Source organism: Indicator indicator, chromosome Z (assembly GCF_027791375.1).
Source record: "Indicator indicator isolate 239-I01 chromosome Z, UM_Iind_1.1, whole genome shotgun sequence".
Classification (NCBI taxonomy): Eukaryota; Metazoa; Chordata; class Aves; order Piciformes; family Indicatoridae; genus Indicator; species Indicator indicator.
In genome coordinates this window covers 35,562,686-35,587,644 of record NC_072053.1, presented here as the reverse complement: position 1 = coordinate 35,587,644, position 24,959 = coordinate 35,562,686, and the positions used below count along the sequence as shown (strand labels likewise).

At 40.2% G+C, this 24,959-nt stretch overlaps 1 protein-coding gene across 1 annotated transcript; it reads right to left on the bottom strand.

Moving 5' to 3' along the window:
* Positions 1-901: 901 nt before the first annotated feature.
* Positions 902-24,046, bottom strand: FAM169A (family with sequence similarity 169 member A). The gene is made up of 12 exons (XM_054397564.1): positions 23,912-24,046; positions 19,739-19,838; positions 18,630-18,715; positions 16,780-16,951; positions 14,752-14,931; positions 10,623-10,736; positions 10,300-10,409; positions 5,548-5,602; positions 5,054-5,192; positions 3,248-3,401; positions 2,186-2,389; positions 902-1,447 (listed from the first exon to the last, which is right to left on the bottom strand). Exons 1-12 carry the CDS (start codon positions 24,044-24,046, stop codon positions 902-904), a joined length of 1,995 nt encoding a protein of 664 aa, XP_054253539.1.
* Between the last annotated feature and the right edge of the window lie 913 nt (positions 24,047-24,959).

Below are 24,959 nucleotides of genomic sequence, written 5' to 3'. Positions count from 1 at the left end.
ATGTAACAAGAGGTACTGACTATTCCAATGGGACAATCAATACAGGAACAAAAACTATTATTGAAAGTCAGTATTTCAATTTTGCTACTCTGTACTGACTGCCAGATAACTGATGCCAAAAAAGTTAATGAAAAACATTACCCTTCAGTACTGCTGTGATCACAATTAGAACAACATCCAGTTTTCAAGACTGCACTGGTTATCAGAATTGCTAATTGCACCCCAACTGCCCATATTTTGCATGTAATAGTCTTCTCATCAGTTACTATCTCAGGTACCCTAGATTTACAATCCACCCCAGGGTGTACTTAGAGATGTGAATTAAGTTCAGTATCTAAAACTAAGTCACTGAAATGATACCAGAAATCTCACTGTTCTCAGTAGAAATCAAGAGTGACTGAATCTAATAATCTTGTAATATTTATGTATTCAGTACACAAATATCTTAAAGATACTGACTGAAATTATTTCCAACTTAGCCATGAAAAGTAAAAGCCCAATGAATGGCATTGCCTTCTCACAAACACTATTTTCCAATCTCACAGGTAGTAACAGCCATAAACATACATACCAAATATCCACTTAGAAGTAACTGAAATAATTGGACTCACTTTTCATAAGCCAAAGAATCCTTAATTTTTTGGAAGTGGGTGCATGACTATCAATTGAAGTATTCAGCAGATTAATCCTTAGTAAAGATTGCTTTAAAAATGGAAGATGAGTCACAATATTCTGTATATAACCACCCTCAAGAAAACCTGAAGGTGATTAATGCTAAGAGGAAGTCCAACCCAGAATTTTAAACACATGTCCTGTATTCCATATGGTCTAATTACACCCTAGTGTTTTGCACAAAATAACTTTTTTATAAATAGATTCGTTAACAATCAGTATTTCATTTTTAAGATGGCTTTCCTTTTTTCTTAGGTGGACCTTTGTAGCCTTTGGCCTTTCTTCGCAAGTTTCTCCGATCTACAATGGGTACCTCAATTTCCGCTTCCTCAGAGCTGCTGTCAGCAGCCCTCTCTGCTACTGTCTGCATGTACTGATCCACCTGCTCTGCAGACTCCTCTGAGTGCTCTTCCAACTGGTTCTTCTGTCCTTCCTGTCCAGAAGGCTGCTGAAAAGAAACACCCTCGACTTCAACCATTATCAAAGAGCTCTGACTTAAGGCACCAGGGGCCTCCTGTGAGTTGTAACCTGCTTCCTCATTCTGATCTTCTAATGATGAAGCCGTTTTGGGTGATACGTTTTCAGAAGCAGATTCTTCTGCTGCTTCAGTTACCATAGAGTTGGGCAGGCCATTGTCAGAGAGCTCTTCCTTCGACCCTGAAGCAGCTGCATTTTCAGTAGCGGTCTTTCTGGATTCTTGGTGTTCTTCAGTGCCCTCCTTCTCCACTAACTTACCTTCTTCAGTCAGCACTTCTGAATCATTTGCCTTTAAAACCTACAATGGGAGGAGAAGGGTGCCAAAGCAATAGGGACAATTAAGTGAAGATAGAGGCTGAATAACTCCTCCCCCTAGCTATCAAACTCAGATGATATAGTATTAAAAATTGCTGAATGCCAGAATATGTCCAGTCAACAAACATTTCTTCCTCCCTTTTCACACAAGACTTTTATGAACTGCATTCGATATCTGGAGTTGTTCTCCTATTTCCAGTTATTCAAAGTATTTTTTTTATTTAGGTTATAAACATGCTGAAATTAATCCCAGGGGAAGAAAAAAAATTGTAGTTTTTAAAAATTTTGTTTTAGACATACACTGTTATCATTGTGCTAGCATATAACAATCTACTTTTGCACTATAAACAAAAAAAACACCAGTAAGATCTATGTTCTAGACAGGTGTTTTACCACTAATTTATGCACTTCATCAGGGCAGAATGAGTGGACAAACAAGGATGTAACTTTTCACTTGTATCCAACTAGTATTTTAATACGAATGAGCTGTTTCATTACTGCCAAGGCAAACTGGTGCAGCATTAGCTTATACATACATGCCCTGCTTCTGCATATTAAAACAGAAATGTTAGTATATTCTCTTTATGGATTTACACCATTGCTTCTCCCCAGAATTTCCTATGGAATTGTACTTTCTACCTGTTACTTAATAAAAGAAAAAAAACACAGTATGTATACTCTGAAGGCAAGATGGCTTCACATTTTGTTTCAATTCTCTCACCTTCTCTGATACAGTGTCTTCTGATGGTTTTGCCTGAGATTCAAGGATTAATGGGACAAACAGCATTAAGGGTTCTTCTTGATTCTCAGGTTGCAATTTTGATTCACCACTTAGAGCTTCATTTGCTGTTTCCACTTCATCTGCAAGTAAGGTCTTACTAGTTTCTTCTGTTACCTCACCATTAAAAGGTTCTGATGGAGTTTCCTGGAAAATGACATTTGTAAGTCAAAATTATGCCCAGCTGTTTCCCCCCCCCCAGCACTAGTGGGTGTGTATCTGTGATCCAAATTTGCAGCTTCAAGTGAGAAGCAGATACTGCAGGTACCTAGAAATGTGTATTAAGAAGGCAGATTGTAGTGCAGAATACCAAACTTAATTACTCTTACTAGCCTGGTTTTGTCATCTGCACTAAATTTCTGACCATAGTTTACATTGTTAGGAGCCAAGCTATGTGGTTTTTATGCAGGTCACAAGCATACATGCTGCAGTCATTCCAACATTTCAAAACAGTGTAAGATCCAATTTCTCAATAAGAACACAAAATCCTGGAGACGTCTTTAGGCACAAAGAGTACTCACAGATTTAAATTCAATCTGTTAACAAGTTGTAGAGATAAAAGCTGGATTTAAAAATCAAAGGCAGCCTTTAGGTGGAGAAGTAGAAAAAGCCAACAGTAGTCACTAAAACATACCTGCTATTGGCTTTTTCAACGAAACATATTTTTAAAAAAATTAGAGGTACTGGATCAGATCTTGACCATACTCCATGTCTTCAGAATACCTGAGTAGAAGTCAAGTAAGAAAATTTGGTTGGTAGGCAAGCCAGAAATTCACCTTACTGAAGATCCTATGAGCTCTGTTATTCAAAGTACATATAAAGGAACATTCCTCAAAAGTAATTCTATGCTAGCCATAACTTCTTAGATACACTTCCAAACAAAACACTGGTATGAAAAATCAAACTGTTCATAGTCACATGGATCAAAGCAGCAAGGACCACAGTTAAAAAGAAACTCTAACTGTATTCCAAACTTATCTGCTATTGCCACCACATCCAGCTCACCTCCTCACTCCCTTTCTCAGAGGATGATACAGGTAGCTCCGCTTCTGACACAGGCTGGCTCTCAGTCGTTTTCTCATCGTTCTCAACAGTGCTCTCCTTAGATATTTCTACTATGGCTTCTAAGTTTCTAGATGCTTGAGCAAGAAATTCCAGCCTGCAGCAGGTATTAAGATACATCCTTTAATCTTTCAGAGTAACACATGAATTTGGTCATCTCAGCAGGGAAATTCTTTCATGACGAATTATAAAGTGCTCTGTCATATGCCTGCCATAGTAAGTAAGAGTACAGAAAACTAAACACATCTAAAATAGCTAACTCCTCTCTAGGAAAAAAACATCAAGTAGGAAAAACTGTTTTGGCAATTATAAAATGAAGACATCCATCTCACTTCTGTTTTATGGGAATAAAAGTCAGAAATTTGTTATCTTAGATTTAGAAAGCAGTAACCTGTTACGTATTTAGAAGTCACAAAGGGGTGAGAAAGAAAGTAACTTCTCCTACCCGTGCTGTAGAAACAGTTCAAAATTATGGAGTTACAAAAGCAAATGTGTTGTATAATCATTAAATATGTATACCACAAAGACCACAACTGGGAAAGAATTTAAGGCAATAAACACACCATAGCTGAAGAGGACTCAATCAAATAGAGATTAAATTAGCATACAGATAACGATGAAGCTCTGATGCACCTTATGGGTAGTAACACAATCTCAAAAATTCAGTTCATAGAATCACAGAACATACTGGGTTGGAAGAGACCTCTTGAGGCCATCTAGTCTAATCCCCCTGCAGTAAGCAGGTTGCTCAGAGCCCCATCAAGTCTGATCTTGAATGCCTCCTGGAATAGGGCCTCCACCACGTCCCCTGGCAACCTGTTGCAGTGTTTCACCACCCTTAGAGTAAAGAACTTCTTCCTAATGTCCAATCTAAATCTCCCCCTCTCTAGTTTAAAACCATTGCCTCTAGTGCAGTGGTTTTCTAAATAGTTCGAAGATGTTTGTGGGGAGTGCACTGGGCTTTTTGGAAGAGAATGAGAGACGAAGAGAAGGGCAATGTGTGTGTATGTGTATGCACATAGACACAGGAAAGGGGAGGAAGGAACAAGAAATTTATTAATTTAAAATAGCTGCAGTTCCAATTTCTGGATGAAAGCCAGTGCAAATAGTACTTCAGGCTCTGTCTTGTATGAATTGTTATGTCATGCAAGTGGTACAATTCTTCACACCCCCATTTGACAATTATTACACAGAACAGCATCCTTCAAACTGGAGATACTCTGTTTTCAAAATGTTGCATTTGGATATTATGATTTTAAATTAGAATTTATCTAAACAAAGTGCTTTACTTTGAAGTAGGTGGATCCATATAACTTTGCTATTAAGTGACAAGCAGTAGCCAGCTCCCAAACTAAACAGTCAGACTATTTTACTGCAATATGCCACCCTAACAAGAGATCAGAAAGGACACCTATCCAGTTATATTGTTGCAAGACAGTGTGCTGTATCAGGACCAATGTTTTACATTCATGCAGACTAAGTTGTAACAGAACATCCACAGCCCTGACGGCTTTCTTACTACTATTTCCAGTACCTGCTGAGCTTTCAGAGATGCTACATTTTGGTACAGTCACTCTACAGGTGATGTCTCAGTTTTCTTTGTAAAATCAGGCCTTATTTTTAGTAATTTTGAAATCAAACAAGTAGGAAGAAAGAAGAAATACCAAGCAGCACATTATGAGACACTGATATAATCTGTGACTGGCCAAACAAGAAAACAATAAATTAGTAGAATACAGGCTCCTCTACCTGCTTTTTGACACGCGGAGAGTATTTTCGTCATCTCCTTGGGAAGTCTCACTTTGAGATTCCTGGCTATATTTTCCGATCCTGGCATGTTTTAAATAACTGCTTCGTGACCAAGAGGAAACTGGACTTATGTTAGGGTCTTTGGGGTAAAAAAAACAAACACACACAAACAACAAAAAAGAAAACCAACAATAAAAATGCATTAAACAAATGCAGTCTAAGGATCCATAAATAATTTTCCCCTCCAGTATTTCATTAAAGAAACTGAGTGCACACAAATTGTATTTCATTGTAGTACTTTTTCTGAATATGTGTGTAAATCCTTACCAAAACTCAAAAAAAAAAAATATCTAAAGTTCTCTAAAATGTTTGAGTTAGCCTCAGCACTTTAGAGAAGGGCATGTTTTTATACACTTTGCAATGCAGCAGTCAAAGAGCCTGAGAACCTGTTAATTCACAGCAATGACTGTAGTGATAACCAAGCTTAATTTTACCTTGATAAGTGCTTGTGTGGATATCTACCGATTCTTTAGCTTTTTGAGAGCCAGTCTGTGAAGGAAAAGCAAAGAAAGTTATTCCAACACCTCTGAAATGATTAAAATATATTCATTTCCTCATCTGTGGCTATATCTTTCTAAAGCACATCTTTCATAGTAATAATCCTATGGAAGAACAGCTATAATCATTCTTCAATTAAGACATTTACATGTATGTCTTATCTCTCAACATTTTTTCTATTTTTAAGTCATCACTATTACAATGATGAGTATTTTTATCCTGCATCTTACTTCCAGAATCAAATCAGAATTGAAAGTAAACAGTTAAAAACTACCAATTTTTTCCCCCAACCATTTTCTTTAGAAACAGGTGGCCACATAACTAAAGGATAGAAGTACTCTTTTATTTGTTTCCCCTTCCCACATAGAATGAAAGGAATACACTACAGTAACTGACAAAAAAATTAATGGGAATTTTTTATTTTTATATTTCGATTCTATTTTATAGTTTTACTTTTATCAAGACATTAAAAAAATATGACAGCTCATGTAAAGAAAAGAGATCAGACAAAATCATAACTTGATAACTGTGCTGGTTTTAGCAACAATGGAGTTTTCTTCATAGTGGCTGGTATGGGCTATGTTTTGGATTTGTAGTGAAAACAGTACTGGTAAGACAAAGATATTTTTGTTACTGCTGAGCAGTACTTACAGAGCATCAAGGCTTTTTATGCTTATCTAACCACCACCCCAGTGAGCAGGCTGCATGCACAAGAAGCTGGATGGGGTACCTGAAGAGCTGACCCCAACTGACCAAAGGGATATTCTATACTGTGTGATGTCACGTTCAACATCAAAAGGTGGAAAAAGATGAGGAAGGGGGAAGACATGGAGTAATAGCATTTGTCTTCCCAAGTCACCGCTACACATAATGGAACCCTGCTTTCCTGGATATGGCTGAGCACCTGCCTGCTGAGGGAAGGCAGTGAATTAATTCCTTGTTTTGCTTTGTGTGCACAGCTCTTGCTTTATCCATGAAACTGTCTTTATCTAAACCCAAACTCACTTCTACCCTTTGAATTCTCTCCCCCCATCCTGTCAGGCAGACTGCGTGAGCAGCTGCATGGTGCTTAGTTGCTGACTGGGGTTAAATCACAACAGTCTTTTTTTGGTGCCCAAAGTGAGGCTCAAAGGATTAGAAATAACAACAGGTTTCATTAGAATGTACTAGATCAAATTACAGCTGTTATTGCTGCTCAGCTATTAATTGACAGGCCCTTGCTTGCCACAGGGCTTCTTGCCTTAGTGTATATCGGGAATCTAGCACATGTCAGTGGCTGTTTTTTGCCTTTGCTGCTTGTTGCACTGGAAACATTTGTTAACAGCAATGGCCATGCACCTGGGCTAGCAGATGACCAAGTCATCACTGCTGATTCTGGATTGCTTTACTGGACAGGCTGGAACTTCAGTTTGAACTCACGTTGACAGGGTATGGCTCATGGATGGGTTTACATGGGGGCAGGATACTCCCAAAGCATCTATGGCCAGGGCTAAGTCCGTGCCACAGCAGGTATATCTCAGGGTGTCTGTAGCCATAGTTACGTCTGCTGCATCAAATATAACTGACAGGATTGTGGCCCACGGATAAATCCACACTGCAAAAGCTATTCTGCAAAGCATCTCTGACTATGGCAAAGTCTGTGCTGCTTCAGGTACACTTTGAAGTATCAGTAGTATCTTGAAGTGTGTGGCTGTGGATAAGCCCATAAGAGAGCACATATACCCCTTCAGAGACTGCAGCCATGGGCCATATTGGACTGGGTTCACTCCTGAAGGCAGTCTGGCTGTGGGTAAAGCCATGCTGCAGCAGGTGTATCTCTGAAGTCATTGTGGACCATGGAGAAGGCCACACTGGAACAGGTGCACTTCAAAGTGACTGTGGCTGTGGGTAAGTCTGTATCATACTAAGTATACCTCTGAAGAGACTGTGGCTTGTACATAAGACTCCACTTGAGGTAGGCACATCCCACTAAGGATTTAAAGTCTGTAGATAAAGCCAAGCCAGAAGAGGGAAAAATGGAGGAGTTCACTGCAGTGTTAAACCCAATGGTCTGGTCCAAAGGGGACCAAGAGTGGAGATTATAATGGATATAAATTAGAACTATTGTAACCCATGATTTATGTTGCATGTTACAGGACTTACTAGAGCAGGAACTACCCAAATCACTGGAGGACAAGTTTTGCAAGAAGTAGGGCAAGTACAACAGCTCAATCGCAGCAGCAACCCAATCAGAGCTAGCTTTGATACCCAGTAACGCCATGCAACACATCACCTCTCCTGTTCAGAGTGACCACCAGCTGGAGGTCAAAGCCATGGACTACACGAACTAAGTGGACCTTTTACAAGCTTGGTAAGAATTCCCATAGACTAAGGGAATTATACTACATATTACATCAAAGGATGGGAAGGGTGGTAGTGGTTAACACATTGGATATTGTGGTACCTGAGCATGGCATAACAGTATGGCATAAGTGGTAAGGAGGTGCTGACTCTGGCTGGCACAGAGTTAATTTTCTTCAGAGTAGCATGAATGAGCCACATTTTGAATTTATGCTGAACAAGGCACTGGTAAAGGAGATGTTATTGTTACTTCTGAGCAGTGCTTATACCGAGTCATGGCCTTTTCTGCTTCTCACAACACCCTACTGACAAGTAGACTGGGAGTGCGCAAAATAGCTGACCCCAACTGAACAAAAGAGGTATTCCACATGACATAATATCTCCTCCAGCATACACTGCTGGAGGAAGAAGAGGGGGATGTTCACAGATACGGTATTTGTCTTTCTACATCACTGTTAAATACTAGTTAGAGCCCTGCTTTCCTGGAGATGGCTGAACAACCCCTGCCCAGCAATGGGAAGTAAGAACGAACACCTTGTTTTGTTTTGCTTGTGTGCACACCTTTTGCTTTACCTGTTAATCTGTCTTTATCTCAACCCAGGAGCTTTCTTGCTTTACCTTTTCAATTCTCTCCCCACTCCCACGAGGGGCAACTGATGAATGACCAGCTCTGTGTGATGCTTAGTTGCTGGCCAGAGTTAGACCATGATGATTCATCAGTAATGCAGGTTACATGCACAGTCAGGAGAAAAGCTTGCTTATGTCAGATTTCCCTCTCCCTAGAACTCTTTTGTCTTTTGTTCCCCCAGCCACTTCAATTCTTTTCTGCAAATTGTCAGGACTCAGTAGTCAAGCACTTGATACTCTGAAGGAGACATGAAATGTATATATCAGAAAAAAAGCTGTGCACATTGCTGTTTCTTAGCTGCTGGAAGTAATCTAGAACTGGCAACAACCAGCACCATTTCAGTCACCTTTCCTGTATTATCTAAGGCAGCCATCAAAAAGTTGCTCATTTGAAATACGTATTTAAAATTCATTTGAAACAAGAAATGTCAAATTATTCTAGCATCAAAATATACAAAATAGGGAGCAGTAAGTGTAAGGTACATTTGGAAAACTTTTTCTGATTTGGGAGAAGATGGGATATTGTTCAGCTGTCCAACAATTTTCAAAGCATTGCAGAGTTGTTTATAGATGCAGGTGCCAAGAAGAGCTGCCACCAATTCTAATGAACTATGAAGAGTTGGCACACTTTAGATTCAACTATCTTCCCTCTTCTGGAAGAAGGCAAAGGATAGGGCTTGAGTTCTTAACTCACAGCAATGAAAACTGCAATAACTACTGTTCCTTTACTATTTTCTCCAAATATATCCATACAGCTCTACTACCAGACATGCCTCTCTTCTAGATCATTTTGCTGATGCAATCACTTTTAGAATCTAAACCTAGAACTTAGTGATGCTGCTCAAGATACGAAAGGAAGACAGTTAAAGAGTTGTTGTTTCCAGTAATTTAAAAAAAAAAAAAATCACCATTCTGCCTTGGGAAAGGCTTTGTTTTTCTAAGCTGGGAAAAGGGACAGTTGACTTACTTCAAATCTGAAGTTTAGATCCCAATAGTTGAGAACACCTATTCAGTCCTTATTTCCTATTAATTAAAGCATCAACTTCTGTGAAGGCACAGTCAATAGTACAGACCATCCTGAAGCACACAAATTCATGTTTCAATACTGTTACGAATTCATGTTTCAATAGCTTGAGAATAGCTTGTAGCACCTTGTGTGGCCTCAGAACAGAAACACGATAGAGGAACAAGTTCATAGTATTCAAAGACACAAACATGCTTGAACACATACATATGCAGCTGAAACCTGGTTGATATTTCAAATACATAAAAAGGAGGTTTCAGTCCTTCTGAATACAAATTAAACACTTGTACTTCTATAAACACTTTTCCTCATGCTCTCCCCTCTTACAATGATACTGTTCAACAGCCTTTCTAGACAGTTTAATCTCCAAGCGAAATGGAATACTCTCCCTTTTCTAATGTGCTAGCAAACAGCTCAAATTGTAGACCCTCACAGTTGTGATACAGACCCTCTACATTCATGCGGACACCCTACCCACATCTCTGAAAAAAAGGGTACTTTAAACCCCAGATTAGTCAGGGGTGTTACATTAGGGAGAAGCATAAGATCCACTTAAAAAGTAACAAAAACATTTGTATTTTATATATAGTGCACACTTGAGCCAATTTAGTTAACATGACAGAGAGAAGACATCTCCCAGACCTTATCTTCTGGAAAGTTAAAAAGCTATCAGAACTACTTAGTTTTGGGTACGCACATTTTGCATTGCTTCTAGCTCAGCATTCTGTCCACTTGTTCCAGCTACCGCTGCAGACCACTGAGAATGATCCACTGCTTGTCCACTCACGTTTTTGTCATGTGAAGTCTCTGATGCAAGATTCAAACGGGCAGAGGGGAAAGAAACAGGGAAATGGAAAATTGTAGTAGCTTTATATAACAATTAACCATTCTAAATATGTTCTCAGGTCTCAGGACAAATAAAAAAAAATAATCTTTCTAGTAGTTTCCATAGGCAGTGTTCACAGAACTCACTGTTATACTAACTTTTAAAGTGCCACTAGACAATAAAAGCATAAGTACCTTCATTTTGCAATAGAGAGATAATAGATTTCCTCTGGAACCAACGTCCTACTCCTTCTACTTCCCACAAAAGGTTACAATCCGCAGGGTACTTCTCAAAATATTGCTTACAAACTGAGTAAGGAAAAAAAACCCACACTGTATTATATGTGTATGCATGATATACTTGAACGTACCTCAGTTTTTAAAGTGTATGTGAAACCAAAATTATTTTACAATCATCCATCATATACATAAGCCACCACAGAAATAACTGTTCAACAAAATAGTAGACTCTGAAATAAGCATGATATTGCTTTATTCTACTCGTGCTTCTTAATAAATCCTTTCTTCAGGTTCAAATACTTTCTATTACTATCTTAAACTGCAAGCAAAGATGGATGGGATTTTCTTCTTTAAGCATCCACATGAGTTATACAGCTTTACTGGTCACTGGTCCCTGTCAATCGCAAATCCCAGCCCAGGATGGAAAGGCTCTTAGGCAGAAGACAGTCAAGTGATTTTTGTCACTCTGTGCTATTAGAGGTACTTGTGAAAAGCTTTGGGAATGTGACTGTGTTACCATTGGTAACAGTGCTCCCCTGTCTGAGTGAGAAAATCTGGGAGGTACGTACCACAGAACACTGTGGTTTTCCTTGCATGACTATAGGGAAGACATGAAGAGGGATGGAAAACTCATTTCAGTCCTGGCTGCACAAGTCTGAATTACAAGGAAATTCTTCCCTGAAGAATGCTCCCCCAATTTCCAGTGGAAAGTCACCCAAAAAGAGTAGACAAGCTGATATTGCTTCTGATCCTCCTGAAGGGATTCCCAAAGCATCTTCACAAGATGCAAATGATTCCAAGTCAGAATTAGAAGGGCCCTGCCTCCAAAGAGATGAAGAAGAACAACTGGGTTTATTGGACTGTATGCAACCAATGGCTTGGAAAGCTGAAGGGGTGGAACTCATCTGTTTTTCTGGTGTGACATCTAAATGTGTTGGAATCTGAGCACTGGAATGCAAGCCACAGTTTGCTTTCACTTTGAAGGATGGAAGGAGTGACTGGACTTAACTGCCCCAGGGGTGGAAATAGCTCCACCATTTGGACTGGTCATGGACTGATCCAGACTGTGCTGGAACATGGTGGAGCTCCAGAGCATCTGCAGTGAGCAGTCTTCTCTGTACAGCAAAGTGATCTCATTTTGAGTGAGAATGGACAGTGACTGATGTACGATGTATGTTGTTTCATGTTGATTGCTGCTGGGCACGATGCAGACAGTACAGATTAAGGGGTGGAGAACGTCCTAGTTTGAATTTTAATCTACTGCTATTCATAACATCCTGCCTCATGCCACCTTCAAAATGAAAGTGCTGGCTAGAGCAAAATACTAAGGGACCTGAAGGTTCTAGTTGTAACATGAGGCTTCCTGTTCCAGGTTTTTATGTGCTGGCTCTCTTCCACTGGGATGGCAGCTGGACAGGGAGGGACTGGGGAGTAGCTCCCCACTTTGGGTTTTTAAATCGAAGGCTTTCAGTTTGCTGCTGTTTTCCACAAATAAGCTAAGATAATTGTACATTGTGCTATCTCATTTACATTAAACTCTTATGTCAACTCTTTATCTCAATCCAGAGGTGTCTGGATTTTTTTGTGTGTGTTACTTTCCCTCACTTTTGTGTTGTAGGGAAAAGACTGTTAAACTAGAACACTCTCTGCAACAGGTATGAGATTTTGGATATGGAAGGCCACTCCATGGAGATAGTCCATTTACATCAGAAGCATTGCCAACATTAGAAAGGTCTATCCCCCTCTCCTTTCTCATATAAAAACCTACTCTGAATGGAAGAAATGGGTTATAGCTGTAGGCAACTTCCATCTCTCAGGAACAGGAAGTCCAGTATGCCAGACAGATTTTCCTCTTAAGGAAGGATTCTGCATTCCTGGAGCCTGGGTTAAGGACATCATTAGGAAACCTCCTAGCTTGGTATAGCCCTCAGACTATTGCCCTTTACAAATCTTCCATGTGGCTGGAGATGACGCCACTATGAATAGTCGCAGAACCCTGAGATTTCGCGGCCTTGGGAGAGTTGGAGAGGAAATCTGGAGCACAGGATGCACACAAGCGTCATCACCCGCACTCTGCATTTCTTGATGTAAAGAACCATCCCTGAAGAACAGCCACATGCAGGTTGAAAGTTTATGGGTGAGAATTAGAGACTGAGAGAACCTTGTAGCTGGTGTGTACTACAGGCTGCCTGATAAAGAGAAGCCTATCAATAAACTACAGGAGGCTTTGTGCTCACATGCTCCCATCCCCCTGGGAGACTTTGACCACCCCAACATCTGCTGGAAAAATAGCATAGCAAGCTGTAAGCAATACAGGAGACTCCTGGAATGCATTGAGGATAATTTCTTCAGCTAGGTAATAGACAGCCCTACCAGAGAGCATGCACTGGATCTGACAGTCACCAATGCAGCTGAGCTAATCAGTGACATCAAGACTGGACACAGCCTGGGCTGCAGTGATCATCCAGTGGAGCAGTTCACAGTCCTCAGTAGTATGGGTCCAGCAAAGAGAGTAAAGTCAAGACCCTGAATTTTAGAAAAGCAAACCTGTAGCTCTTCAAGCAGTTAGTCAACACAACTCTCCTAGGAAACTGCATTCAGGGACAACAAAGTAGAACAGAGCTGGCAGATTTTTAAGGTCACTTTCCAGAGAGTGCAAGAGTTATAGATCTCAATGTGAAGAAATCTGACAAAGAAAGTCAAAGACAAGCAAAGATGAGTTGAGACCTGCTGATCAAAATAAATGGAAAGAATACAGTGAAAGCAGAGAGATATCCTGGGAAGAATGCAGGGACACTGCCTGGTTGTGTAGGGCTAGAGCCAGGAAGGCCAAGGCAGAGCAGGAATCGAACAAGGAACACAGAATAATAAAGCAGCTCTACAGGTATGTGAGCCAGAAAGGAATGGTCAAAGAGTATGTCACCTCTGATGAACAAGACTGGCAAGCTGGTAACAACAGACAAGGAGAAGGATGAGGTACTCAATGACTTTGTTTCAGTTTTCACTGGCAAACTTTCTCTTCATACCTCCAAAGCTGATGGAACACAAGACAGATTTGGGGGACAAAGCCCATCCCACTGTAAGATAAGATCAGGTTTATGACCACTACTCCAAATACACACACACCCACAAGTACCTCATGAGATGCATTTCAGTGTCCTGAGGGAACTGGCTGATGTTGACAAGCCACTCTCCATAATGTTTGAAAAGTCCTGGCAGTCAGGTAAAGTCCCTGGCAAGTTGTAAAAAGGAAACATTGCACCCATTTTTCAAAAGGGTAGCAACTGCTAACCTGTCAGCCTTACCTCTATGCCTGGGAAAATCATGGAACAAGATCCTTCTAGAAGCTACACTAAGGTACATGGAGGACAGCAAGATGATTCGAGACAGCCAGCATGGCTTTACTAAGGGCAAGTCCTGTCTGACTTACCTAGTGGCCTTCTGTGATGGAGTGACTACATCAGCGGACAAGAAAAGAACTATCGATGTTGTCTGTCTGAACTTCTGTAAAGCCTCTACCTGTCTGCTGCAACATCTTCTCTAAATTGGAGAAACGGATTTAATGGGCTGTTTGGTGGATAGCCAGAGATTAAGACAAACCTTGAGAAACCAGGCAAAGGTAGTGGTTTTTTTTGACAACACAGTCCCAAGCACTTTCCAGGATGCGTATCCTTCCCTAGATCACATAACACTCTTGGGTTGCTAATGGAAAACCCACAGGTACTTTCCTTGCACATTTGAACTGTGCCACCTTACACCCAAGTTAAAACATAGCCTAGCATGCCCATTTGACTGGAAGTTCCGAGAAAGCATTATTTAAACAGCCTTGCAAGGTTTAGGGGTGAGAAAGTAAAAAGTGCTACAAAGAAGACACACAAACACCTGAGCTCATTCTGGAGGCCTGGCAAGGGAAGATAGTGGTAAACTGCACAGTAGCAGAAAGCCAACTGAGATCCAATAACCCAATCTCATGTAGAGGATTAAAAATCTAATCAGGAACTATACCAGCATCTTAAATTAGGATTTTTCACCCTTCCCTGAGAAGCAGAACATTCAATACAGAAGAATAAATAAAAGTGCTTGCCTGTGTGCATGAAGGCCGACAGTGGGTATTGTAGGCCAAGACTATTTTCATTAAATGAATCCACAAAGTCTTTCAACATGAGCAGTCCAGAGTCTTTGTCACGATGTTGTTTTCTTATAAAGATTGTGTCTAGCACTGTCATACAGTATTTCTGATCAAGACAAGCATAATAAGGACTTCCTGAAATAGGAGAGGAAAAAATATCCATCAGTACTTGAGTACTGACATGCTGCAGCACAGATGTTAGCATACTAAAATACTTTTAATTTATAAAAATTATACCAAAGTCATAAAAAGTTCAAACTAATTTAGAATGTTCATTAAAAATAATTGCTATCAGCCATTTATCAGCTTTGGGCAATCTTCATAAAATTGTAAAGATATATGAATAGATATGTTAGAAATAGATACTATATAAATAGATACACTAAGACATGTGGACATGTTGCATAGGGACATGGTTTAGTGGTGGTGGTTTAGCAGTAGTTGTGGGATTCTGAGCCTTAAGCGAGTGGTTGGACTTGATGATCTCAAAGGTCTCCAACTTTTAACAGTTCCACGATTCTATGAAAGTCTGTAGTACCAGAAAGGAATAGCATAGAGGAAAGGCTCAATCTAAGATCTCACTGTACAACTCCAGATGGAAAAGTATACTAAAAATCAAGCTGAAAGAGGAAGGAGAGAAAAGGAGAAAATAAAATCCTTACATTGCAGTTGTGTAGATTCTGTCACTCCTCAGGACAAATATGAAGACGACAATTGTTTAAAGAATGAAATAAGCATTCTGAATTTTAAAATAAAATCTACAAAAATCCTAGGACACTTGACACTGGAATCCTCACAAACAAAACACTAAATATGAAACAGACTCTCAAAACACGTAAGTACTTCAGTGTCAGAGGATTCAAAGAGTGCCTATAGACTTGGTGGCTTCAAAGAGATGCTGTAAAATGGCATTAAGACAGGCCATCAACTATCCAAATCCATTTTCAGAGTCATTTTGTGAGTTGGTGTAAACTATGCCCAGAAGTTGCCTTCTCTTCTAACAAGACCAAGGAGAAGCACACAGCTCTCTATACAACATAGTTTTTGCAGCCTTGTACTTTTGAAGACAATAAAAACACTTCTCCATTTTTCAAGCATGGAAACATGGGCAGAGATTACATTACTTGGGTACCCTTTGGGGCAACAATCAAGCTTTCCCACTTCTTCCTTGTCATGTATTTCCAGTGCTGTCTTTCTCCATGTAGACTACTCATTTGTAGAATATAGCACATAAACACAGAGAAAATATTGACAATGCCTAGAAATATTAGCCTTCAGTGTTTGTTAACTCAATGTAAATAATGATGTCATGAGAAGTATTCAAATACTGATATTCTACAAAGTGCTATTAATGTGCTAAACAGCCTACCAAAATATTAAATTTTATTCAGCAATGAACAAAACCCACTGTCATTTCCTTCTAGTTATTTGGAATTTACTATGTTTTAGAAACAAAACCAAAAAGTCTGTAACAGAAATAACAAATGTATGAAAGGAAAGGGAATATGTTTTTCTCACTACCAGACTTAGTTGTATCTCATGCTTGTAACCAAAGTTTATGCTGTCACACTATAAAATGTTTAGCTTATAATGAGATCTTCTACAATCATTTCAGATGAAAAAAATATTACTGTGTTCTGGAGCTAGGTCCAAAAAAATTTTTAAAAAATCGAAAATCCACCAAGAACAGTCAAATCCAACAATCAATAGCTCTATGGAAAAAAGAAATATGTTTTTGAGGACACTTGATTTCTACAGTTTTAAATACACTTTGTAGAATATGAAGAAACCCGAAAACTTCTAGGTTGGTAGAGTATAACCATTTCAGCTACGAATTTTAACAGCAGTCTGACCTCTTACGTTTTCAGGAAAACGCCAACTCATTAGGCCTGAAAGGCTTAAAGTCTACTAAACGCAATATTCTTAAAAGTTCTCTATCTACCCACCACTGCCCTGCCAAACCCCACAATACTTGCATTTTACCTTTAGGTTTAACAGAATAGAACCCAACAGCTTCTCCTCCTTCCCACAAAATCTTAGCGTAGGCATTGCTAGCATGACAGAGGAATGGAACCTCATGTTGTTCCATTTCTTGTGTCCGGTAGATAATCCGATTGAGAACATAGAGAACAATCCTCTCTCCAACAGAGTTTACCTAAGGAAAAAAAGAATATTTCAGAGGGGTTGTCAGCTTAATTAATATTCATACATCAGGGACCTTATTTTTCAAAGCCATCAAGTTAAAACCACTGCAGAGTCAAAAGAAGCTGTTAAGTGCTAAAAAGCAGATGGAGATCTGGATTTGAGGGCAAAGAAATGCTTACAAGCCATAGCAACAGGTTAAGTAAAATTCTACTAGAGACAGATGATATTTTATTACTTCAGTGTTACTCCTAATCCAATGGGTAAGAGCTGAAAGTAGTGCTAGGAGAGGGATGGTGGGAGAAAGTTTTGATTTTAAGTCAAAACTGTTCTGGGGTTTAAGAAACATTCAAACAGTAGCAATACACCAGCCTCAGACTTCCCAGCTAGCACGTAAATTGGAGTCCTATAAAGGATTCTTCCTGAAAGGAGGTTGTAGCGAGGCAGCTCTTGGTCTCTTCCCCCAAGTAACTAGCAATAAGACAAGATAAAATGAGTTTATGTTGTGCCAGAGGAGATTTAGATTGGACATTAGGAATAACTTCTTTATTGAGAGTGGTGAGGCAACAGGACAGGCTGCCCAGGGAGGTAGTAGGAGTCACCACCCCTGGAGGTGTTCAGGAAGCATGTAGATGTGGTGCTTCAGGATATAGTTTAGTGGTTATGGTAGCTGGATTACTATTGGAGTCGATCTTAAAGGTCTTTCCAACCTCAGTGGTTCAATGATTCTATTACCTTCAAAGAGCAGCAGGACTTGTCACACTCAATCACTGCTGACAGCTGCAGACAACAGGGCATGATGCTGTGGAAGAACTAGTTACAGCAGTTCCTGTGGCATGAAACCAGGAACTTGGTATCTTTCTCTGTCCTACAACGTTCCTCTTACACACAGAATTTAAGACTACCACTATCTTACCCACTGTGAGGGAAGAATGAAGGAACCACACTCACTTCCCAACACCCAAAGTTTCAGCTGCTCTATCTGTAAAAGTTTCTTTCCTGATTTAATCCCCATCCCACCATTAAGAAGCATTCGGAAAATAAGGCTACATGATAAATTGTCTAAAAATAAAAACTACAAAAACCAAAGATGAGCACCCACATTCACTTAGCAGATGTAAACTGCACTTGCGGAAAGAGATAGATTTTCAGTTCTGGAAAACAACAAAACTCCATGCTTCACAGGTGTCAATAATGCTAACAAAGGTCAATGATGCACAATAAAAGTAGGTACTGGGCAACTCACTTTCTCAAGCCTCACGTATTGCTAGTGCAAACCACCAGCTCCAACACACCTCTATCGAAGAGGTTTCCCAACACAGATTTTAGCTTACTAGCCTCCTGTTAAGGCCAATAAATAGTGCTATGCCACAATGCACCACTCTACTATGATGTTTCAAGACAACCAGACACACAGTGTTCTAAAGAGCAAAGAAAAAAGAACATCTAAATAGCTTACATATAAAGCTACTGTATGAGGGCCACTTTAGTTCTAGACACTATCTTCACAACAACTTGTCTTCCCTCCAGTAACTATTCTTCTATTTACACTGACATTATCTTTGACTTGAGACAGCCAACTCATTTCTGAAATGAAACCATGCAGTATCTCACAGAATAGCTATTTGTCACTACTTACCACTATCTTGAAGGATAAGAATAATTGCTAAGTGAATATTCGAGCACTTTACCTGACAAATCCCCTGCCTAGTCAGGACAGATGTTCTCACAATTTCATCAATTGACCACCACTGGCCAGCAAGATATAGAGCTGCAGCTTGAAAGAAAGAAGTAGAGATAGAAAGTTAGTGATTCTTCCCATTCTGAAAGAAACATTCACTACAGCTGAAAAAATCAACTAGGAACAACACTGTGGTAACCAGGTTAAGCATCTTCTAATTGGTACTATGTTAAGACAGCTTTTACTATCCCCACACAATACATGTTGTGGTATATATCCCCATCATATGCAATGCTCCCTAGCCCAAAACTTGTTGAAAAGCTGAGAATAAAACCAAATGTAGATTTTTTGCATGCTATGACATATTTGAACAGTTTCTCAGACATAACCACAATCCTTCATCATTGTGCTCTAGCACATTCTTACATTAATAACTGGGCCTGCCAAAAGGAGTCTTATTCATACATGTATTTCAGTTTTGGGTTGCTAATGGATATTGATATGGAAGATATGCAAGTTTTATGGAGTCAGAGAAATGATGGCCATGTCACCAGCAATCAGGAAGCATTTGATCTATGGGCATTCGTGGCAAACTTGGCACTAAATGGAAAGATAAGGAAACAGACAACTCAAAGGGAATGGAGAAAAGAAGGAGGGAAAAGTTCCCAAACAGGGATAACCTCATCTTATTCAGAGCTATGTTAGGATCTAAAGCTAACAATGAGCTTACAGCTGATGGTCTTTATTACCAGTGACTGATAAGCATCTAAATTCATGGGCAAATTAATGGACTCTATGAATGCTCAATAAATTCCTTCTGGAGAGACATGTACATGAAGAGATCAGCAGATATACATCATACTTGGATTCAGGCAAGCCTCATGTTGTTTTACTAGATAGCTTGCAAATTCAGTGGGACTGGTTCTACTCTGATTAGCATGCTCTATCTCTTGTGTATATGACTCCACAAGAAAAACAATATGAAAATAAGAACACAGTGAACAAATGAAAAAGTGGCAAAGTTAAGAGTTACACTAGCATGGAAAGAGCAAGGGCCTTTTTATATCTATTTGCTACATTAAAAACAGCAACACAGAAATTAAAATCTTAAAATGGAACCTGTGAAGGGATCCTGTGGTGTAAACAAAGCAAGAACTTTGTATGTCTCATCTTCACCATAAAGTGGAACAAAGCTCACAGATGACAATCTAATAGGAACCTGAAACAAGAGCATACAATATTTCAACAGTCTTGCTAATGCAGCATTAGTTCAATACACTGAGAATGTTTAGCAGGGTAAGCAAGATGAATGTTGAAAACAGTACTTAACTGTAAGGAGAAGCACCAGACCTTGTCTTCCTAAAGACAGACTGCATTACAAAGAGTTCTAGTAGGTTTATCTGTAGTAATTTATACAGCTCACTGCTGTAAACGGTTTGTATTTATGTGCACAACTGAAGTAAGCTGTACAGAGAGGGAGCAGTACATTCACCTTAACCATCCCAGCTATGCAAGCTGTCAAAGCCAACAGAAGAATGAAGCAGACAGGCACAAAAACAAAGCGGCACAACAAAATCAGGGCTCATATTAACAAACATAAGTGTGCTGTGGTAGGATGGCTGGATTCAAAAGGGTTTTCCTCCCTTGAATTGTGTGCATTTTAGGAATGCCAAAGCTATCCACAGGGTTTCCCCTCAGGGCTAGTCAACTCAATCCACCTTTCAGGAGTTGACTACTTTTGCAGAAACGCATTTTGATACTTAAATTCATGTGTTTTCAGTAATTGGTACATAAAAACCAGATGTTAATGCCACAGACAAGGATATTAATCAAACAAGTATTTAGGCATACAGCACCTGCAGAAACACACAGAAGACTGCTTCTGCCAGGGAATCTTGCAGCAGTGGCCATTTGTTCCCAGAGAATCCTCTCAGCTCACTTACTTTTCATTAAAGCTATACATCATAGCTTTTTTGGGTATTAGTTCAAATAGAAATGTTCATCTAGTCAGAACCAACACTGATCAACTTATCACACACAGAGTAAGCATTTTAAATGAAGGGTCACAGCAAGCCTCTACAAAATCTCCCAACAACAGCAGAGAATCTTTATTGGAAAGAGCACAACTAGACATACACAGTCCAGGAGGTTCCCGCAGAACTTTGATGATGGCTTTGACATAAGTGCTGGACAAGCCAACAAGGAAGAATGTGGTGCTGAATCTTGCACTAGCAAACAAAGATGCTCTGATTTGGCATGTGAAAGCTAGTGGCAGCCTTGGCTGCAGTGACCATAAGATGCTAGAGTTCAGGATCCTGCATGGGAGAAGCAGGGCAATAAATCAGATTAGAACCTTGAATTGAAGAGAGCAAACTTTGGCCTCCTCCAAGACTTGTTTGGTGGAATCCCATGGATTAGAGCTTGTGATGGTTTGAAACCGTCTTTTTAATTTTTCCTTGCAAAGTTCAGAACAGAAAAAGTGAAAGAATGTAAATAAGTCACTATTGGGTGTAAGAAAGCAAAATAACGATTGTTCTAAACACTTCCATTGGATAGATAGAAATGTTTAAGAACTATTACCCAAAACAAAGTAGGCACTCTGCACATTCTGTGTTCGGCAGTGGGGGCAGTTGCTGGGCTGTCTGGCTGCTGTTTCTTCTTCTCTTCTGGCTGAAGATAACACACTGACCTTGGCAGCTAAGTTAACAACTTTCTGCTTAACTAACTGTGCTTCTCTGTCCAGGGGGGTCGGGGGGGGGAAGCTCCTGGGATAGGGAGGCCCCTTTGGGAGGGTCCCCTTGGGGGGAAGCAAAGGGAGATCGGTTGTGCTTTTTCTGTTGATTGTATATATTTGTGAATGTCGTGAATTTTGTATATTTGTATATATTCATTGCATTTCATTGTAGATTTTAGACTCTGCTTGTAAATACAGCTTTTCATTTGCTTCCAGACTGGGCTAGCCTGGTTATTGTTGGTGGGGGGGGAATTTCAGCTCACACCCACACAGAGCTCTAGAAGATAACAGGATCCAGGAGATAGTTAGTATTCAAGAACCACTTCCCAAGTTCAAGATCAGTGAATCCCCATGAGTAAGAAATAAAAGGAGGCAGAAACCTGCACAGATGAGCAAGGAGCTTCTGGGGGGAAAAAGAAAAACCCCAAAACCACACACAAACTCAAATGGAGGAATGAAGTTTACAGAACATGGAAAAAGGGACTGGCCACTATGGAGGAATACAGGAACACTGCCACAGTATGTGCAGATGCAACAGGAAAAGCCAAGGCCCTCTTGGAAGTAAATCTGTCAACGAATGTCAAAGACAACAAGAATGACTTTAAGTGAAGGCAAAAGGAATCCCAGTCCCTGGAGGTAAGAGTTAAAGTCTGGAGGAAAGAAGACTTGCCCTTGGTTGAGGAGGGTTGGATTACAGATCAAGGCAAACTGGATAGCCACAAATCCATGGACTGTGATGGGATACAGCTGCAAGCACTGACAAAGCTGGCTACAGTTATTGCTAAGCCACTAACATTTTTGTAAAATCATGGAGAACAGGAGAGGTGCCTGAGGACTGGAGGGAAACCAGGGTCACTTTAGCCTTCAAAAAGGGCAAGGAGAACCAAGGAAACTACAGGACAATCAGCCTCACCTCCATCTCTGTAAAGGTGATGGAATACCTCAGTCTGGAGCTCATCTCTAAGCATGTGGAGAAAAAAGGTTCTCAGGAGTATTGAACATGGATTCACAGAAGGGGAAATTGTGCTCAACCCATCTGATAGCCTCCTATGATGATGAGTAGCTGGGTAAATGCAGGGAGTGCAGCAGATGTTGTCTACTTTGACTTCAGCAAGGTTTATGACACTCTCACAACATCCTCACAAGTAAGCTTACGAACTATGGATTAGACAAGTCGACAGTGAGGTGGACTGAGAACTGGCTCAGAATTGTGAGCCCACTGCAGGATCTTTTTGGAGACCTGTACTACCAGGGTCTCCCAGGGGTCAGTACTGGCTCCAGCCTTGTTCAACATTTTAATCAACAGTAAAGCAACAGAGCATACACTCAGCAAGTTTGCTGAGGATACAATACTGGCAGGAGTGGCTGATACGGCCAAAAGACTATGCTGCCATTCAGCAAGACATGAACAAGCTAGAGAACTGTGTGGAGGGGAACCTAATGAAATTCAACAAGGGCAAGTGTAAGGTCCCACACCTGGGGAGGAATACCCCAGCAGCAATAAGGGTCAGGATTTGACCTTCCAGAACATGGAATCTGCAGAGAAGGACCTGGGAGCCCTGCTGGACAACAAGTTCACCATGAGTCAGCAATGTTCCCTCATGATCAAGAAGGGCAGTGGTATCCTGGGTGCATTAAGAATGGGGCCAGAAGGTAGAAGAGTTTCTTCTCCCCTTCTTTGACCTAGTGAAGCTCCATTTGGAGCAACGTGTCTAGTTCTGGACTCACCAGCTCAGGAGATAAGGAACTACTGGACAGAGTCCAACAGAGAGTTACAAACCTGAGGACTGGAGCATCTTATGAGGAAAGGCTGAGAGACCTGGTGAAGACTGAAATGAGATCTTTTCAATGCTTATAAATATCTCAAGGATGGGTGCCAAGAGGCTGGAGCCAGACTCTTTTCAGTGGTGCTCAGTGACAGGACATGGGTCACAGGAATTTTCAGTTGAACATGAGGCAAAACTTCTTTACCATAAAGGTGACAGAGCGCTAGAAGAGACTGCCCAGAAACGTTGTGTAGTCCCTTCTGGAGACTTTTAAAAACCTGGCTAGACGTTCATTCATACCTGCTTTGGGTAAACCTCCTTTAGCAACAGGATTGGACTAGATAACTCCTAGACCTCTCTTTCTATCCCTAACATGCCACTATTTCAGATAAGAATAACTACCAAAATTAGTGAAACTTGGTCAAGTATTGAATCCAACAATGAAGTACATAGGACTGAGATACAAAAATAGCCACTGAGCTTCAGTAAGTCATGAACCTCTCAGTTATGATAGATTTGTAACTGCTTGAGTTAGGAAACAGTTGGGCACAGTTGAAATTAAGGCTTTTTAAAATTAATTAATGCATAGAGGCAAAAAGTAGTCACTGATACCCAGATTTAAACCCAAGTTCAAAAATAAAAAGGTAGACCTTAACACAAACAGGAATTTAGGAGATAGAAAAGCTTTGCTAAAATAATTATGCAATTCAATACTTATGTACTGGGTATCACAAGTCTTAAATCTATGAGCATATCAAGAAAAATGGGAATAAAGAATTTGACAGATCTTACTTGGGTTTGGTTTGGCAGAGGGAAGAATTCAGGATTGTCTGGATTCCCACGCTCAAGTTCAGCCACACAGCTCCATCCTGAGATCTCCACATCTTCATGAGTGCAGTTGTTCAATATATCCACAGGAAATGACATCCTTTTGAGAAATGAATAACGTTATTACCATAGGTAGTTTGATAAACGCGATGCAGTTTCACACATTCCTACCAACCCTGTAACTAAGACTGCTGAACAACCACCTTCTGCTGCTCTCTGGAGCCCTCTATATCTAAGCCAGAAAGAAGTGCTCCACACATTTAATTAGGATGCTGCCTATTAACACCTAAGTCTGTCAAATACACAAACCAAATCTGTGCTAAGATGCAAAAAAAAAAAAAAAAAAGATGGATTTAGGATATAGGTTCCTTAGATCCAAACATGGCAGATTAACAACATACTAGCCCTGAGCTTGCAGCACATGCACAATAGATCACATGCTGTCTTGGTGACATGCTCACTTAACCCCCGCTCAGCTATCTCTGAGGCACTGATTAAGCAGTAAGTGCCCAGTCACGTAAAACACAAGCAGCCCAAATGATAACAAGAAAAGGCTTTATTCTGGAGACTTTGCATTTGAATCCCTGATGAAACCAAACAGAACTCTCAACAACTTAGTGGCTGCTTACAAAAGCAGCTCAACTGTGAGCATGAGATTCTCAAAGATGGTTAAAAACAAGAGCACACAACAGACTGATACTTCAAAAGAGGTGACAAGACAAACTAAAGCACTTAAGATCACCCACAATAGCAATAGCACCTTGAAAGATCTTAAAGGTTCAAATCTTCATTGCCAAAGTGGTGTCAAATTAAGATGAACAAGAGCTCCTGGAACACACCAAGTGCTCTTCACAGAAGTTCTATTTGAAAAGCTATAGACAGAACAGACCCTTTTACTCCTTTAACTCAATCTCACAAGCATGAGCTACTACAAGTTCACGAGAACCTGTTCTGAAGGAACATAGGGATCTCTAAATCTGTGTCAATCATCTCCCAGGAACTCACCCAGCTC

Excerpts from the sequence above, each read along its gene's own strand:
- FAM169A (XM_054397564.1), bottom strand. The coding sequence starts at position 24,046 with ATGTCATTTCCTGTGGATATATTGAACAACTGCACTCATGAAGATGTG. Across the intron at positions 19,839-23,911 it reads CTCTGCCAAACCAAACCCAA|GTTCCTATTAGATTGTCATC; the intron begins GTAAGATCTGTC and ends CTCTTGTTTCAG. Across the intron at positions 5,193-5,547 it reads CCACACAAGCACTTATCAAG|ACCCTAACATAAGTCCAGTT; the intron begins GTAAAATTAAGC and ends TTTACCCCAAAG.